The 18,514-nt window shown below is 43.4% G+C and overlaps 1 protein-coding gene across 1 annotated transcript in view; it reads left to right on the top strand.

Moving 5' to 3' along the window:
* Positions 1 to 18,514, top strand: part of GLB1 (galactosidase beta 1) — a 100,593-nt gene that overhangs the window by 8,032 nt on the left and 74,047 nt on the right. Inside the window, 1 exon segment of the mRNA XM_021071553.1 lies at positions 17,861 to 18,030. Coding sequence (XP_020927212.1) covers positions 17,861 to 18,030 — 170 coding nt within the window.

Below are 18,514 nucleotides of genomic sequence, written 5' to 3'. Positions count from 1 at the left end.
AGACTTGGGTCTAGAACTCAAATCTTCTACCTCTTAATCCAAGTGTTTTTTCCCACTGCCTAGGTATTAAGTAGTTATATCTCTTCCAGGAGAGTACAGGATTCAAATGCAGATAATTATGTAAAGAGTTTTCAGTTTTTCCTGCTTTCTCTCACTGTCTTTTCTGTGTGTGTGTATGTGGATAAAAAAACACGTAGCATAAAATTCATCTTAGTGATTTTTAAGTGTACAGTTCAGTAGTATTAAATGTATACACATTGCTGTAAAACACATCTCCAGAGCTTTTTCATCTTGAAAATGTGAAACTCTGTATCAAACAACTCTTCCCCACCCCCCAGCCAGCCCTCAGCCCTTGGTAACCACCCTTGACATTCTGCGTGTGTGAGTTCCACTACTCTGGGTACCTCATATAAGTGGAACTGAATGGTGTTTGTCTCTTGTGATGGGATTATTTCACTTAGCATAATGTCCTCGGTGCTCACCCCCTATTGTAGCCTGTGATAAGACTTCCTTCCTACTTAAGGCTGAATGTTTCGTATAGTCTTTCTCATTTTCATATTTTGAGAAACTTCCATACTGTTTGCCATAGTAGCTGGACCACTTTGCAATCCCAGCAGCAGTACACAAATGTTCCAGTTTCTCTACATCCTCACTGAAACTTGCCTTCTGTTTTTGGTAGTGGTGTGCAGAGATAATTTATTGTGGTACTGATTTCATTTCTCTCATGATTAGCCCTGAGCCCATTGCGCCACAGTAGAAACTCCTGCCCATTTTTAAATCAAGTTGATTTTTAGTTGTTGAGTTGTAGGATATTACCTATTGTGGATATTAACCCCTTATCAGATATATGATTTGAGTATATTATTTCATGTTCCTTAGATTGATTGACCCTTCACTCTATTTATCGTGTCCTTTGATATGAAAAAGTTTTTAAGTTTGATGTACCATTTGTCTATTTTTGCTTTTGTTGCCTGTGCTTTTGGTGTCATATCCAAGCAGTGCACTGCCAAGCCCAATATTATAAAGCTTTTCCCCTATGTTTTCTCTGAGGAGTTTTGAAATTTTACAATCTTGGAGTTCCTGTTATGGCTTAGCATTAGTGAACCCAACTAGTAACCATGAGGATACTGGTTCCATCCCTGGCCTCGCCCAGTGGGTTAAGGATCCTGTGTTGGCCTGAGCTGTGGTGTAGGTCACAGATGAGGCTCAGATCCTATGTTGCTGTGGCTGTAGCGTAGACTGACAGCTGCAGCTCCAATTCAACTCTAGCCTGGGAACTCCATGTGGCAAGAGTGCAGCCCTAAGAAAAAAAAGAAAAAAATGAAATTTTATGGTCTTGATCCATTTTGAGTTATTTTTGTATATAGTGTAAAGTAAGGGTCCAACCTGATTCTTTTGCATGTGAATATCCAGTTTTCTCAATACTTTTCGTTCAAGAGACTGTCCTTTCCCCATTAAGTGTCCTTGTTGAACACCATTTGAACATATACATGACAGTTTATTTCAGTCCCTTCTATTCCATTGGTATATTTGTTTGTCTTTATATCAGTGACTCATTGTTTTTATTACTATGGTTTTATAATATCTTTTGAAATCAGGAAGTTGGGTCTTCTAACTTTCCAAAATTGTTTTGGCTATTTGGGGTCCTTGAAATTCCATATGAATTTTAGGATGAATTTTTCTATTTCTGCAAAAAATGCTGGTGGGGGGAGTTCCCGTGGTGGCGAAGCAGAAACGAATCTGACTGGTATCCATGAGGATGTGGGTTCAATCCCTGGCCTCGCTCAGTAGGTTAAGGATCCGGTGTTGCCGTGAGTTGTAGTGTAGGCTGGCAGCTGTAGCTCCTATTTGACCCTAGCCTGGAACTTATATATGCTGCGGGTGTGGCCCTGAAAAGCAAGGAAAAAAATAAAAATGCTGTTGGAGTTCTGCTAGAGATTACATTGACTCTGTAGATCACATTGGAGAGAATGAACATCTTAACAATACTATGTCTTCTGATCCATTAAATGGGATCCATTTCTATTTATATGTGTCTTTTTATATCTCAGCAGTATTTTGTAGTTTACAGTGTATGAGTTTCACCACTTTGGTTTGGTTTATTCCCAAGTGTTTTATTCTTTTTGATGCTATTGTAACTGGAATTATTTTCTTAATTTCCTATTTGGATTGGACCTCACTGTTAGTGTATAGAAATGCAACTGCTTTTGTACTTTGATCTTGTTCCCTGCACCTTTGCTGAATTTGTGAGTTCTAACAATTTTTTTTTTTTGGGTGTGATCTTTAGCGTGTTCTGCGTCTAATATCATGTCATCTATGAACAGAGATAATTTTACATCTTCCTTTTCAATTTGAGGTAATTTCCTTCTCTTTCCAGTTTGTTGAGTGTTTTATTAGGAAAAAGTGTTGAATCTTGTCAAATCCATTTCTGCTTCAGCTGAAACCATCATGGTGTGATCCTTCATTCTGATGATATGATGTTTCCATTGACTGATCTTCGTATGTTGAATCATCCTTGTGTTCCAAATCTCACTTGGCCATAGTGTATAATCCTTTTAATGAGTTGTTGCATTTAGTTTGCTGATATTTGTCAAGGATTTTTGCATCAATATTCATCAGGAATATTGGTCTGTAACTTTCTTTTTTTGTTGTGTCTTTGTTGTTGTGACTTTGGTATTAGAGTGTCATCGGATGAGCTTAGGACGTGTCCCTCCTCTTTAGTTTTTCTGGAAGAGTTTCAGGAAGGTGTTAATTCTTTAAATATTTGGCAGAATTCTCTAGCAAAGCCTTCTAGTCCTTGGTTTTTCGTTGAGATTTTAAATTACGGACTCAATCTTCTTACTAGTTATTGATCTGATCAGATTTCCTATTTCTATTTTTGTTTGCTTGTTTTTGTTTTTGTCTTTTTAGGCTAGGAGGTTCCCAGGTTAGGAGTCTAATTGGAGCTGTAGCTGATAGCCTGTACCACAGCCACGGCAACGCCAGATCCAAGCTGTGTCTGCATCCTACACCACAGTTCATGGCAATGCTTAGCCACGACGGGAACTCCCAGATTTCCTATTTCTTTATGATTCAGTCTCAGTAGGCTGTATTTTTCTAGGAACTTACCTGTTTCTTTTAGGTTATGCAGTTTGTTGGCATGCAATTGTTCATAGTAGTCTCTTAAAATCCTTCTTATTTCTGTGGCATCAGTTATAATATCTCTTTTTTGTTGTTGGGTTTTTTTTTTTTTTTTTTTTTTTTTGTCTTTTTGTCTTTTCTAGGGCAGCACTCATGGCATGTGGAGGTTTCCAGGCTAGGGCTCTAATTGGAGCTGTAGCCTCCAGCCTATGCCACAGCCACAGCAACCCGAGCCTCGTCTGTGACCTACACCACAGCTCACGACAACACCAGATCCTTAACCCACTGAGCAAGGCCAGGGATCAAACCCGAATCCTCATGGATCCTAGTCAGGTTCGTTAACCACTGAGCCACGACGGGAATTCCTCCTCTTACATTTCTGATTTTAGTCACATGTGTCTTCTTTTTTTTCTTAGTTAATCCAGAAGATTTGTTAATTTTGTTAATCTTTTCAAAAGATAAACTCTTGGAGTTCCCATTGTGGCACAATGAGTTAAGGATCTGGTGTTGCTGAAGCTACAGCTCAGATTCGATCCCTGGCCCAGGAACTTCATGCCACAGGTGCAGCCAAATAAATAAATAAACTTACTTGCATTGACTTTCTATTTTCTATTTCATTTAGCTCTGCTCTGATTTTCATTATTTCCTTCCTTCTGCCAGCTTTCAGTTTAGTTTTTTCCTTGGTTGCTTGAGGAATTATGTCACTTTACAGTTCTTCTGTTTGAACCAAGATCTAAAGATAAGGTCCAAGAGTTCCCACTGTGGCTCAGTGGTAACGAACCCAACTGGTATCCATGAGGACTTGGGTTTGATCCCTAGCCTCGCTCAGTGGGTTAAGGACCTGGCACTGCTACGACCTGTTGTGTTAGGTTGCAGATACAGCTCAGATCCTGCATTGCTCTAGGCCATCAAATCTGGCTTACCCTGGCAGCTGCAGCTCTGATTCAGGCCCTAGCCTGGGAAATTCCATATGCTGCAGGTGCAGCCTTAAAAAGGCAAATAAATACAAGATCCATACATTGTATGTGATATTTTTCTTCAGTCTCTTTAAGTTTATAGAATATACTCCCCTTACTTTGTGTTTTTTATTTGTTCAAGTTATCTGGATACTATGTCAGTATTCCTGTATTTTGGATTTGTGGTGGTGTTTGACAATGTACTCTCCTTCATATTTTCTGTAAACTGTTAGAGGTGGACATCTATTACAGTCAGAGAAAGAGGAGTTCCTGTCGTGGCTCAGTGGTTAACGAACCCCACTAGTATCCTTGAGGACGCGGGTTGGATCCCTGGCCTTGCTCAGTGGGTTAAGGATCTGGCATTGCCGTGAGCTGTGCTGTAGGTCGCAGATGTGGCTTGGATCCCGCATTGCTGTGGCTCTGGCATAGGCTGGCAGCAACAGCTCTGATTAGATCCCTAGCCTGGGAACCTCCATATGCCATGGGTGCAGCCCTAAAAAGACAAAAGACAAAAAATGAACAAATAAAGTTAGAGATAGAAGCTGGATAGATTCAGGTTCAACTCTTCCTCTCTTTTGGTAGAAGACTTCACTGCTTTCAGTGCTACTAAGATTGATCCATGGGTCCCGATGCTGTCAGCTTGGCGTCTCCACTGCAAAGTTCTACGTCATCTTTTCTTCGAATGTTTCGGCAGTTACCGATGACTGCTGCCTAAAGCCATTATTTCACTAGGGATTGTAAAATGGTGATTTCTTTTTTTTTAAAGTTTGATACATTTAATACAGAATTTAGTAGGCCAGACTACCAAATAGACTTTCTGGGAATAATTAGTTACATTTTATATATTCAAGAGACAATGGAAACTTCCTTTACCTCAGCTCTGAATTCTGAAAGAGTTTTTGTGGTACTTAGAAATATAATCCACCTGGAGTTCCTGCATGGCTCAGCGGGTTAAGGACCTGGCCTTGTCACTGCAGTGGCTTGGATTGTTGCTATGGCACAAGTTTGATTCCCTGGCCTGGAAACTTCCACATGCTGCAGGCATGGCCCCCCCAAAAAAAATAAGTATATGTGTGTGTGTGTTTTATACACACACACACACACACACACACACGTATGTAAAATCCTACCATCAACTCCAAAGCAACGATTTTTTTTCTTGTTTCTTTTTTTTGTTTTTTGGGTTTTTTTTGCTGTACCCTCAGCATGTGGAAATTCTCAACCAGGGATCAAACCTGTGCAACAGCAGCGACCCAAGCTGCTGCAGTGATAATCCTGGGTGGTTACCTACTGCCCCACAAGAAACCTCCAACCTGATGTGTTTCATTCCATCAAAATAATAAATCTTCCAGGGCTCAAAATATCTCATTTTGGGCCACCTGGAGCCCCTTCTAACTGACTTCATGTCATTTTGTTGTGGCCCTAATAGTTGTTGATAGTTTTAGGCTTGTTTTGTACATATTCTGCCCTAGAATTGAATTAAGTGATTTCATAAGGAGCCCTTGTTCCTTTTAGTGGGAAATATTTAGAGACCATAAGCTAAGTACTAAGTGCTAGTGGCTCATGTCATTTCTAAGCTGCTTTTGTGACTGCTGCTAGGATATAAATATTTTATTTAGAGAAAAAAATTTTAGGTTACATTAGTGTTTCCAATTTAAATGGAAGATTTTTAAAAAATAGACTATTTTTTTAGGTTTTTATTTTTTCTCTTATAGCTGATTTACATTGTTCTGTAGACTTCATTTTTTTTTAAAGCAGTTTTAGGTTCATAGCAAAATCAAGCTTTCCTGATTACAGCATTTTTACTTAACTTCCTTTGATTTTATGTTCGTTTCTATTTTACATTGAAAATGCTGGTTCCTAGCAATCTGATGTAATTACTATGTATTTTATAGATTCAAATAGTAATGAAATATTATTAATAGGATGAATCTACTAGATGCAGGTTTATTTGTTTTACCTGAATGCAGTTCAGGATGTATTTTTAGGAGTTCCTTTTGTGGCTCAGAGGTAATAAACCTGACTAATATCCATGAGGACTTGGGTTTGATCCCTACCCTTGCTCAATGGGTTAAGTGTTGCCATGAGCTATGGTGTAGGTCATAGATGTGGCTCAGATCTGTTGTGGCTGTGGCTGTGGCACAGGCCGGCAGCTGTAGCTCCGGTTTGACTCCTAGCCTGGGAATTTCCATATGCCACAGGTGAGGCCCTAAAAAGACCAACAACAAAAATGTGTTTTTATCCTTAGGCTAAATATCGTCAAAATACTGTTTCAAATTCACTTAAAATGATTTTTTTTCTTGTGTGAAAAGTTAGGTCTGTTTTAACTTTTAAGAGTTATTTTCGGAGTTCCCAGTGTGGCTCAGCGGAAACGAATCTGACCAGCATCCATGAGGACGCAGGTTTGATCCCTGGCCTCGCTCAGTGGGTTAAGGATCCAGCGCTGCCGTGATATATGGTGTAGGTGGCACATGCGGCTTGGATCCCGTGTTCCTGTGGCTATGGCTGGCAGCTATAGCTCCAGTTTGACTCCTAGCCTGGGAACCTCCATATGCCACAGGTGCGGCCCTTAAAAGACAAAAAAATGTGATTTTATATTTTAAAATCTTACTTGTGTTTTTTGTTAACTATGCACTTACCTTTCTCTGAGATGAGGGGCAGAATTAAACATGTAAATGCCTGTGAGTCCTGGCAGATTGGGCACTGGTCCTCAATTGTGCTCACTTCTCCATTCTGCCATTTTTCTTTCTCCTCCACTGTCATTTACTGTCTTTATCCACAGTCTTTTGGAATGCTGCACAAAAATCTTTTGGGAACAAGACAGGCATAAATAAATAAAATCACCATGCTGTACAGTAGAAAAATATATATAAATAAATGACAAAAAATAAAAAATAAAACAAAAAAATAAAAAAATGAATAAATACACAAGCTCTAGCAGATCATTCACAAATTCCTCCAGATCCATTGATTATCACCATTCCTTGTGTTGGTTTTGCTTCTCCTGCCTGTCTGGTGTAATGGTGCTTCCATGACTTTTGATGTTTGAAAGGCTCTTTAGCTCTGGCATGATCAAAGTGTGTTTTACAGTTGTCTGAGATATTCCTTCTCTTTCTCTTTGTTCTGTAAGAGGGATTGAGGAAGCCCTTGTGTGCAAATACCCTTCCATACTTATCTTCTCCTCTTCTCTTAATCCCTTTCCCCTCAACCCTAGGGTGCTAGCTGCCTGGAAGATGTTACCCTGGAGCTGAGCAGCTCATGTCAGGAATTCTCCAGGCTTGGGCCTTTGGGCTGAGTTGACCCAGTGTGTAGGTGCTGGGGATGGAGAGACCCATGGAATAGGTACTTACCTGAGTTATATTGAGAGACCTGAAGACATAGCATCTTCACATAATCAACATGACCTTAACCTGTGATAGCACTGAGCTCCTTTTATTTCTTTTTTCAGGTTGAGGAATGTGCTCAAATAATGCAAATATAATTGTTTTTAGTCCTGGGGATTAAGAAACTTGGGGCATGTTCACATTACCTGATGATGTAAATACTGATGTTATGTTTTAATTTTTTTTTTTTTGTACAGAAATGCTTATTTACCACTGAAATAATCTGAACAATAACTTTTAAAATGTTGTATTTGGAGTTCCCATTGTGGCTCAGCCAGTTAAGAACCTGACTAGTATCCATGAGGATGCAGGTTCCATCCCTGGCCTCACTGAGGGGGTTAGGGATCTGATATTGCTGTGAGCTGCGGCATAGGTTGCAGATGCATCTCAGGTCTAGTGTTGCTGTGGCTGTGGCATAGGCCACATTTAACCCCTAGCCTAGGAACTTCCATATGCCGCAGGTGCAGCCCTAAAACGAAAAAAAAAAAAAAAGGTGTACTGAACAGCATTAGCTACCTGATGTGTATTTGGTATGGTGTTATTTCTTTTGTACTGTGGTCTTTTTTTCTCCAGTATTACATGCATTATGTATATGGTGGGGGGGGGGGACTTGGAAAGGTGTGGGCTTTGGCTTGCTTGGAATTGCTTTTGATTTTGTAAGCTCTGTGACCTCATACACTGTAAATACTGATGCTACCACACCCATGCACATGTGAAATAAAACTGTGGCTCTTGAGTTTTTCAGTTCCTGTGCCAATTAATTTAGAAGGGGTGGGGAGTTCCTGTCATGGCTCAGCAGTCATGAATCCGACTAGTATTCATGAGGACACAGGCTCAATCCCTGGCCTCACTGGTGGGTTAAGGATCCAGTGTTGCTGTGGCTGTGGTGTAGGCTGGCAGCTACAGTTCTGATTGGACCTGAAGACTGGGACAATCCATGTGCCACAGATGTGGCCCTTAAAAAAAAAAAATTAGGAGTGGAATTTGCACACAGGGCAAATTTTACATTTTATATATTTGAGGTGAAAAAAACTGAAGTCAGCTTTCCCTTTCCTCTCTTCCCCATAAAGATGCTGGGGATTCTGAGGTCTTTTCACATGGAGGGGTCACTTTGGAGCCATGAAATGGATCTTCCCTCTTCACCTTGGCCATGACAGTCACCAGTTAGAAGCTATCTTGGGTGATGCTCTATCTGCAGCTGCTGTGTAGTCCTCTCTGCTCCTCTCCTAAGCTTCCATTTCAGAGTCTTATCACTGCTCCCCAGGTCCACATAGCATGGTGTTGTTTACACATCAGACTAGCATGACAGCTCAGGGAGTGTCCTGACCCTCTGTCATGGGAGGGAGGGAGCTGGGCAGTTACCAGGCCCCGGGGGTAAGAGGAAGAAAGTGTACTGCTGGAGATCCTGTTGCGGCGCAGCAGAAACAACCTGACTAGTATACATGAGGACTTGGGTTTGATCCCTGGCCTCGCTCAGTGGATTAAAGATCCAGCATTGCCGTGAGCTATATTGTAGGTTGCAGATGTGACTCAGATTCCATGTTGCTGTGGCTGTGGCTGTGGCTGGCAGCTATAGCTCCAATTTGACCCCGGGTCTGGGAACCTCCATATGCCACAAATGCAGCCCTAAAAAGTAAAAAAGAAAAAAAGAAAAAAAAAAAGAATGTGTACTGTTGTCCTGCCCAGTTACAAACAAACTGCTTTTGACCCTTTTTAGTGACAGTTTTGAAAAGATAAGAACATTTGCCACAAACCAAATGCCAGAGGCTGTATTGATTGGGCTGCTGCCACTGAGCTACTCCTCTGTTATCAGGTGGTCCAGCATCATCCAGCAAGGTCTATTTTGGGCAGGCACTCCCGGGTGATCTGACTGAGGGTGTGATGAGGACATCCACTGAGCCACTGAGGGGGAAGGATCCCCGTCTGCAATGCCGGGAGGAAGTATGGACTTGTTCACATTGATCCTGGGTGGAGGTGGGCAGCTCCAGGGTGTCCATTCGGTCCTTCTCTCCACAGTGGCTCTTCCTCATGGGGAGGGTTCCAGGGGCTGTTCAATACAACCATCCCAATTTGCACCCAGGACCAGGGACATCACCCTGGGGTGGGTCCTCTGACTTGTTGGGCCCACTGTGAGAAGGATGTGGGCCTAGGCCTCGCAAAGTGCAATAAGAAGGGGTGATGGCATTTTGGAAGCCCCAGTACCAGCGTCAGCTCAGACTGCATCCAGTAGTCCTCATGAGGTCATGAGGTCTGGGGATGCCCACAGGTGCTCTAAGTCCCTCTGGATAAGGAATGTTTATTGTGTGTCCTTGGGGTGGCTTCACAGAGCCCTTCCTCAAAGGGATCCAACCAATCCTACCTTCTGTCACTTGGCTGTTTTTCAGAGCTGGGAAGCAGGTGGAGTCACAGTTTTCCACTGCCATGGCCAACCTCAGCCTTTTGCTCATGAGTGATTGATTTTTTTCCCTTGGGACACACATCAGCCAGCAACCTTTCTGGCTGCCCAACCGTCTCACCCTCTAGGAATGCTGTGGTTTCTGAACCCTCGCCCCAGGTCACCTCTGCTGGCATGGCCCTGGCCTCCATGGTCGTGGGGGTGGTTATGTTCACCTGTGTCTGGCGGTTAAGTGCTACCTCTTTGGTTAGGCCAGGATCTCATCACCCTTGGCGACACGAGGGAGTGTCTTCTGTCATCCCCGGCCCTCAGGGGGCTTCTTGAGGATGCCAGGGCCCTCCACATGGAAGGGCATGTTCTCTGTCTGGTCCTGGAGAATGTAGTCAGGTTGGTGGGTGTGGGATCTGGTCACTGTTTTTACCTTCCCACTTCTTGGAGCCATCTGACACCTTCCTCAGGATTCCAGGGCAGTTCTGGCATCTCCACCTCATTTCCTGTAGGCAGATGTCCTGTCCAGGTTCCAGGGAACCAGGTTCCAATAGCACAGCCTTTACCTGGAAGACAGCTCACAGGTCATGGGAGAATGCACTGTGTCAGCCCCTTCCCACTATCCACCTTATGCCCTGCCCCCTCAGTTGCCCAACCCCCAGCTCCATAATTATGTCCCAGCCTTATTTTTCTGGTGGGAGATGTAGGTCTCGTAAAATATTGCCACAGAGTTCCCGTAATTCCTGTCAGCGGAAACAAATCCAACTAGGAACCATGAGGTTGCGGGTTCGATTCCTAGCCTCACTCAGTGAGCTATGGTGTAGGTTGCAGACGCGGCTTGATCTGGCGTTGCTGTGGCTGTGATGTAGGGCGGCAGCTACAGCTCCGATTAGACCCCTAGCCTGGGAACCTCCATATGCTGCAGGTGCGGCCCTAAAAAGCAAAAAAACAAAACCATTGTCACAGAAGCCTCTAGCATTCACAGAATGCCTGAGTGGACAGTTGACTTGAGTCTGTCAGCCAATCTCGCCAAAGCTTCTGATCTGCTAATAAAAGCCAGCCAACCTCACAGTCCTTCCCATACCAGCACCCCTCCCAGCCCTGCACAGGTGAGGGCCCTCACCTCATGTTTGCATACCATGGGCTACCACCACCCACGCAGCACCAGCTGTGTGACATTGGTGTTTGACATACAGGAAATGAGAATTTCAGGTCCAGACGCATATCCTGAGGATCTGCTGTTTAGGCCAGTCCTGGTATCAGTTGTCTTAATTTAGATTCCTCTGAAGCAAAATGGGAAATAAGGGCTTGAGTGCAAGTGATCTGAGAAGGGGTCCAAGGGGCACAGGTGGGAAGAGGCAGCAGCCAACACCAGGATGTGCATCATGGTTCTTGCTCTGGCATCAGGGCCATGATTCTGCCAAGGTCTCCTGGAAGGTACACAAAATAGCTCCCAAATTGTCTGCCTAAGGGATAGGGTCGTTATCCACCCCCACTGACTGAGGCTTGGCCCCAAAGGCACAGCTTCCCTCCGACTCCTGGGATCCTGGGAAAGCAGGTGCCCAAGATTGGGGGGCAGGAAGGCATGCAGACTTGAGCGACGAGTTTGAGATGGAATACTGTCAGCACACAGTAGACAGCTCATGCAGGACCATACACAGGCACTGACACAGACTCTTTTTTTTTTGGTCTTTTTGCCTTTTTTAGGGCTGCTTCCGCGGCATATGGAGGTTCCCAGGCTTGGGGTCGAATCGGAGCTGTTGCTGCCGGCCTACACCAGAGTCACAGTGACGCCAGATCTGAGCCGCATCTGTGACCTACACCACAGCTCACGGCAACGCCAGATCCTTAACCCACTGAGCAAGGCCAGGGATCAAACCCGCAACCTCGTGGTTCCCAGTCGGATTCGTTAACCACTGCACCACCACGGGAACTCCGGCACATATGTGTTTTAAAAAACACCTTTTGGGAATTCCCATCGTGGCACAATAGAAACCAATCTGACTAGGATCCATGAGGACGTAGGTTAAATCCCTGGCCTCGCTCAGTGGGTTAAGGATCCGGTGTTGCTGTGGCTGTGGTAAAAGCCAGCCTCTACAGCTCTGATTGGACCCCTAGTCCGGGAACCTCTATATGCCTCTGGTGTGCCCCCCCCCAAAAAAAAGCAGCAAAAAACAAAACAAAACCAAAAAAACCACCTCTTGGAGTTCCTGTCATGGCACAGTGGAAACAAATCCGACTAGGAACCATGAGGTTTCAGGTTCAATCCCTGACCTCACTCAGTGGGTTAAGGATCTGGCATTGCCATGAGCTGTGGTGTAAGTCTCATAGTGGCTCGGATTCCGTGTGGCTGTGTCTGTGGTGTAGGCCAGCAGCTGAATCTCCAATTAGACCCCTAGCCTGGGAACCTCCTGTGCCATGGGTGTGGCCCTAAAAAAAAAAAGAGCAAAAAAAAAAAAAAACCCCAAAATCAAAAAAACCACCTCTTGACTTTCTCTTTTTTCTGTACATTTCAGAGATCTCTCCACAGTGACAAGAGTCTATCCATATAACTCTTGGGAACTACGTAATATTTCATGTGTGTGTGTTATGTGTGTGTACATTCATGTTGCAGTATGCATACCATGGAAAACATAATTTATTTCATCGGTCAACTTTACATTTTTATTTATTTCCATTTTCATTGAGAAATAGTTGACATACATCACTGGATAAGTTTAAAGTGAATAGCATGATAGTTTGGTTTGCATACTGTGAAATGATGACCACAGTAGGTTCAGCTAACATTCATCTTCTCACATAGATACGATAAAAAGGAAAGAGAAAAAGAGAGACATTTTTCTCCTTATGATGAGAACTCATACTCTCTTAACAACTTTCCTATATATCATACAGCAGAGTTATTTATAGTCCTCGTGTTGTACGTTACATCCTGGTACGTAATTATCTTATAAATGGAATTTGGCCACCTTTCTCCAGTTCTTCCTGCTCCTGGCCTTTTTGTTGTTTTGTTGTTCTTTTTTTTTTTTTTTTTTTTTTTTTTTTTTTTTTTTTAGGGCTGCACCTTGAGCATAAGGAAGTTCCCCAGGCCTGGGGTTGAATTGGAGCTGTAGCTGTCGGTCTGTGCCACCACCTTAGCAACGCAGGACCCAAGCTGCGTCTGCAACCTACAACACATCTCACAGCAACACTAGATCCTTAATCCACTGAGTGAGGGCAGGGATTGAACGTGTGTCCTCATAGATACTAGTCGGGTTCGTTTCTCTTGCACCACGACAGGAACTCCCTGCTCCTGACTTTTTAAGTTGTATCAAAATTTTACTAGGAAAAATTTGCACACATACAGAGAATTGAAAACATTTTATACCCACCATTCAAATTCTACCATTAACATATTACCATTAATCTATCCTTCCATCCATCAACTCATTTTATATTTGGGATGAATTTCAGAGTAAGTTGCAGACATCAGTATTCTCCCCCTCAAGTATATCAGCATGTATATCATTAACTAGAGGTCAGTATTTGTTTATGGCCCCTTTTCTCCTTTTAAGTTAACACTTCACATACAATGAAATACACAAATCTTAAGTATACTATTTGATGAGTTTTGACAAATGCATATACCTAGTAATTCAAAACCCTAAGTTAGCTATAGAACATTTCCACTGCCCCAGAAATTTCCTTCATGTTCCTTCCAAAACATTTTTTTTTTAATGGCTGCACCTGTGGCATGGAAGTTCCCAGGCCAGGGACTGAAATCTGAGCTGCAGCTACAACCTATACTGTAGCTGTGGCAATGCCAGATCCTTTAACCTGGCTGGGCTGGGGATGAAACCCACACCTCTGCAGCGACCCAAGCTGCTGCAGGTGGATTCTTAACCTACTGCACCACAGTTGGATTCTTAACCCACTGTGCCAGAGGGGAAACTCCTCCAAACATTGTTATTTTCTAACGATACTCTTTTATTTTTATTTTATTGAAAAAATGGTCTATAATAGTTTTAGTTTTAGGTGTACAGCACAGTGATTCAGTTATACACATATATGTATGTATTGTATATATATATTTTGTATTATATATATATACTTTTCCAGAATCTTTTCCATTATAGGCTATTGCGAAATATTGACTAGATTTCCCTGTGCTATATAGTAGGCCCTTATTGTTTATCTGTTTTATGTATAGCAGTGTGTATCTGTTAATCCCAAACTCCTATTTATCCTTCCCCCCACCCCCCACAACACTCTGTTTTGTTTTGTTTTAATGCTGTCAACTTGTCAGAGCAATTCTATCAGGGGGCTTTTAGAATGTCCTGTGTTTCAGATTTGGCTTATTGCTTCCATGTGGTATTGTTAGATTCAGGTTCAACTGAGATTTAAGTTCATTAATAAGTACTGCTTCTAGGTGGGGCTGTGTACTTTCTGTTAAATCTCAACAGGAGTCTCCATGTTTATGAGGTTGACAGTGAGCAGAGGGATCATGTAGAATCTGCCTGATCTCTTCCTTAGAAAATTCCATCAAGCCTGCTGATGGTTTTAGCCTCCACTGATGATTATAGCTGAAGTCCATTATTTCATTAAATGTTAGAAAAAGGTGTTTTCAGATTCTGTTATTCCATCTGCATTTATTCGGTGGAATTCTGTGAAGAATTTTCCATTATCAACCTTTTGGTTACCCTGAAATATAGTGTTTATATGAAAGAGAAATAAGCTGTTTGGTTCTTTCCTTTTATCATTTCTGGAGTGAGGAGTTGGTACTCTAGCAATCTCCAGAGGTGACTGGTGAATTCTTTTTTCCTTCTGTGTATCATTCTGAACCCATAGGTGTTAATATTCTTGGAGCCTTTTGTGTTTTTTTCCAGTTGATATGTCTCTTAAGCTTCTCTCTCAAAAAAAAAAAAAAAAAATGCTCAAAATGTTCTACCTGAAGCCAGTGGGAGCCTCGCCAGTTTAGGCCCCATGTCTATGCTACACCTAGTCCCCAGTTCTGTGGGTTCCTCCTGCCCACTGCCCACCTTGCTGCCACTAGCATAGTCCATGACTCTGCTTCCTGTATTGCCCCTTCAGGAAAAGACCAGAGTGCCAAATATTTGAAAATACATGTCTGATCCTATCACTCTTCTGCTTAAGTTGCTCTCCATAGCTCTTGGCATAAAGTCCAGGCCCTTGGACGTGGACTTCAGGGAATCATTCAGTCTGGCCCCAGCCTGTCCCCTCCATTTCTGCTGTGCTTTATCAGTGTTGAGGTTCCCTGCAGCTGGCCCTCCCTCCCCAGAGCTCACGGTTCCTCTGCCTGTGTCACTCATCCCCTTGGCTAACTCTTCCTCATCCTGGGGCTCAGCTTAGCCCAGTCATTCTCAAATCTGGCTGTACATTACCTCATCTGGGCAGCTTGAAGGAATACCAGTGCCTGGGCTCCATCCAAGATCAATTAATATCTGCATGTCTGGGCGACGAGGCCTGACCTTTCTATTTTGGAAAGTTTGCACAGGTAATTCTGATGTGTAGCCAAATTTGAGAACCACAGTTTGGGGTGTTCTTTCCTTTGGGAAACCTGTCCTCATCCCTGGGTTACGGGCCATTTGTTAATGTTGCTTCCAATGCTCCTTCTGCTCTAATGATCCCCCCTCCCCAGCTTTACTGAGATATAATTTGATGGATAACTATGTGTGTGTGAGGCGTACAGCCTGGTGATCTTAGCCTCATTTTACCATCCAAGCCTCACCATGTTGACTCTCAGGTTTCTCCGTGCTTGATGGGAGCTTCTTGTGGGCTGTGGCCACATCTGTGTGGTTCCTTTCTTATTACTCAGCACATAGTAGGTGTTTGTAATATAATATTTGTAAGTGGTTGGTGGGTAGGTATTTGGGCTGGGTTTTGAGGCTACTTGAATTCAGGGATGGTGCTCTGCTGTGTGGGATGAAGGCCGAATTTGACTGTCTGCCAAGATCATTTCTTTCCAATCTCATCTTCTCCTCCAAACCCCTTCCCTTCGACAAACAGACTTCAGACAGCTCTTGCCTTTTCTGAGTTCTGCCCAAAGTTGCTCACTCCTTTTCTACCTATGCAAAGAATTTTCTCAGCCTTTTTTTTTTTTTTTTTTTTTTGGCCACACCCCTGGCATGTGGAAGTTCTTAGGCCAGGGATCAAGCCCATGCCACAGCAGCAACCTGAGCTGCTGCAGTGACAACACCAGTTTCTTAATTCACAAAAGAACTCCCCCAACCAACATAGCATTTGTGAGAAACCCTTATTTGACATTTAATCATGTGCATGTTGTAAGATGTTTTCAAAATCATCCCTTGGGGCATCTGATGTCAGAAATAATTTTTATATTTTTGTGAGTTTCTTGCTTTTGAATGGCAATTAAAGCACTGTTTACTAGAAGAATAAAGAGATATTAAATTGACACTCTGACCTTTAAAAAAAAAAGATTCTTAAGGAGTTCCCTTTGTGGCTCAGTGGTTAACGAACCCGACTAGGAACCATGAGGTTGTGGGTTCAATCCCTGGCCTTGCTCAGTGGGTTAAGTATCTGGCGTTGCTTGAACTGTGGTGTAGGTTGCAGATGCAGCTGAGATCTGATGTTGCTGTGGCTGTGGTGTTAGGCTGGCAGCTATAGCTCCAATTGGACCTGTAGCCTGGGAACCTCCATATGCCATGGGTGAGGCCCTAAAAAGAAAAAGGTTGTTTTGTTTGTTTGTTTTAAAAAAAAAAAAAAGCCTGTGAATACATAAGGAATCTTATCAACAATGTTGGATGCTAATTACATGGATTTTTATAGCCTTGTCCCGTTGGCACCTGAGGCCTGTTGCTTCCTTTTTCCATCCACCAGAGGGCAGTGTTCTATTCTGCCTCACAGCTTCCCCCTTTGGACTCTTCCCTTTTTTCTTTTTAATGTTTTGGGGTTTTTGGTCTTTTTTTGTGTGTGTGTGTTTTGTTTGTTTGTTTGTTTTTGCTTTTGTTTTTTTTTTTTGGCCATTCCCACAGCATTCGAAAGATCCCTAGGCCAGGGATAGAATCCAAGCCACAGCAGTGACAACACCAGATCCTTAACCACTAGGCCACCAGGGAACTCCTCCAGGTCTTTCTTTTCAAATTCTAGCTTTTCAACTCTGGAAGTGATTGCCAAAGAGTGTTTCTAGAAATTTGTTTTGACTTCTAGGAGTTCTCCTGTGGCACAGTGCATTAAGAATATGGCATTGTCACTCTAGCAGCTTGGGTCACTGCTGTGGCTCAGATTTGATCCCTGGCCCAGGAACTTCCACATGCTGCAGGCATGACCAAAAAAAGAAAAAAGAAAAAGAAGAAATTTGATTTGACTTCTAGAAAATCTTACATCTTATATCATGACCCAATGCAACTCTCTATGTGCATATATAACAAAAGTTTCATGAAATAACACTTGTCTTTACTCTGTGTAATGCACTGATTTTTCTCTACTCTCTTTCATTAAAAAAGTGCCGACCATTACCCAGATTGAGCTCCTGACTCACAGACTGGGTTGCAGATATTGCCTTAAAGTTCATTTAGCCCGGCATCCTCTGTTTTTTTGGATGAAGAGATGCAGGATTAGAGAGAGATGCTCAGTCACTGTGGGACTCAGAGCAGCACCTATGATGAGGCTTCAGGCCTTCAGATTCTACTCTGTTGCTTTCAGCTCAGCGACATTCCTGTTGAAGTACATCCAGTACTCTAGCAGGTCCGCGCGACATTCCTGTTGAAGTACATCCAGTACTCTAGCAGGTCCCGCGACCCGGGGCTTTGTCATAAGAGCTCCCTGCGGCAGGGTTTTCTCTTTGGGAATATAACTTCCACAGCCACTGATGGCCACACTGGTGACTGTGTCTGGAATCCTGAATGTGGATCCTCCCTGCCCTAACTTAGCTGTAGTTTATCACTCAGAACCAAGCACAGACACAGACTAAATGGGTGGGGAGTCACTTGCCACCGTCAAAGTGTCTGCTTCTGAAATGCAGATGGAAGTTCTCGTGTGGTCTTGTCCTTGCTCTGCAGAATGCCCCCCTGAGGACTTTCAAGATCGACTACAACCGTAACTGCTTCCTCAAGGATGGCCAGCCGTTCCGCTACATCTCAGGAAGTATTCACTATTTCCGCATGCCCCGCTTCTACTGGAAGGACCGGCTGCTGAAGATGAAGATGGCCGGGCTGAATGCCATTGAGACGTAAGTAGGAGGCTGGGCCCTCACCTGGGCCTGGACACCCACCCTGGAGGGAGGGTCCAGCTGCATCTCTCGGGGCAGCGGTTTCACTGTTCAGAACTGGGACTAGCACAGTCTGGTGTTCCAGGAGCAGCTTGTCATGGCTTGACTGCTCTTCTTCAGACAATTAACCACTTCATCCAACCTTGAACGTTGTCATCAGAAATCACAAAATGAAAATCAGTTTTAAAGGGCAAAGGGAAGTGGGAGTTCCTGTCATGGCGCAGGGGACACAAAGCTGACTAGTATCCACGAGGATGAGGGTTTTGATCCCTGGCTTGGCTTAGCAGGTCGGGGATCCGGCGTTGCTGTGAGCTGTAGTCTAGGTCATAGACATAGCTCAGATCTCATGTTGCTGTGGTGTAGGCCGGCAGCTGTAGCTCCAATCTGACCCTTAGTCTGGGAAATTCCATATGCCTTGGGTGTGGCCCTGAAAAGCCAAAAAAAA

This window comes from Sus scrofa, chromosome 13 (genome assembly GCF_000003025.6).
Source record: "Sus scrofa isolate TJ Tabasco breed Duroc chromosome 13, Sscrofa11.1, whole genome shotgun sequence".
NCBI classification, from domain to species: Eukaryota; Metazoa; Chordata; class Mammalia; order Artiodactyla; family Suidae; genus Sus; species Sus scrofa.
The sequence above is the reverse complement of the archived record's forward strand: the minus strand, read 5'-3'. Positions and strand labels throughout refer to the sequence as shown.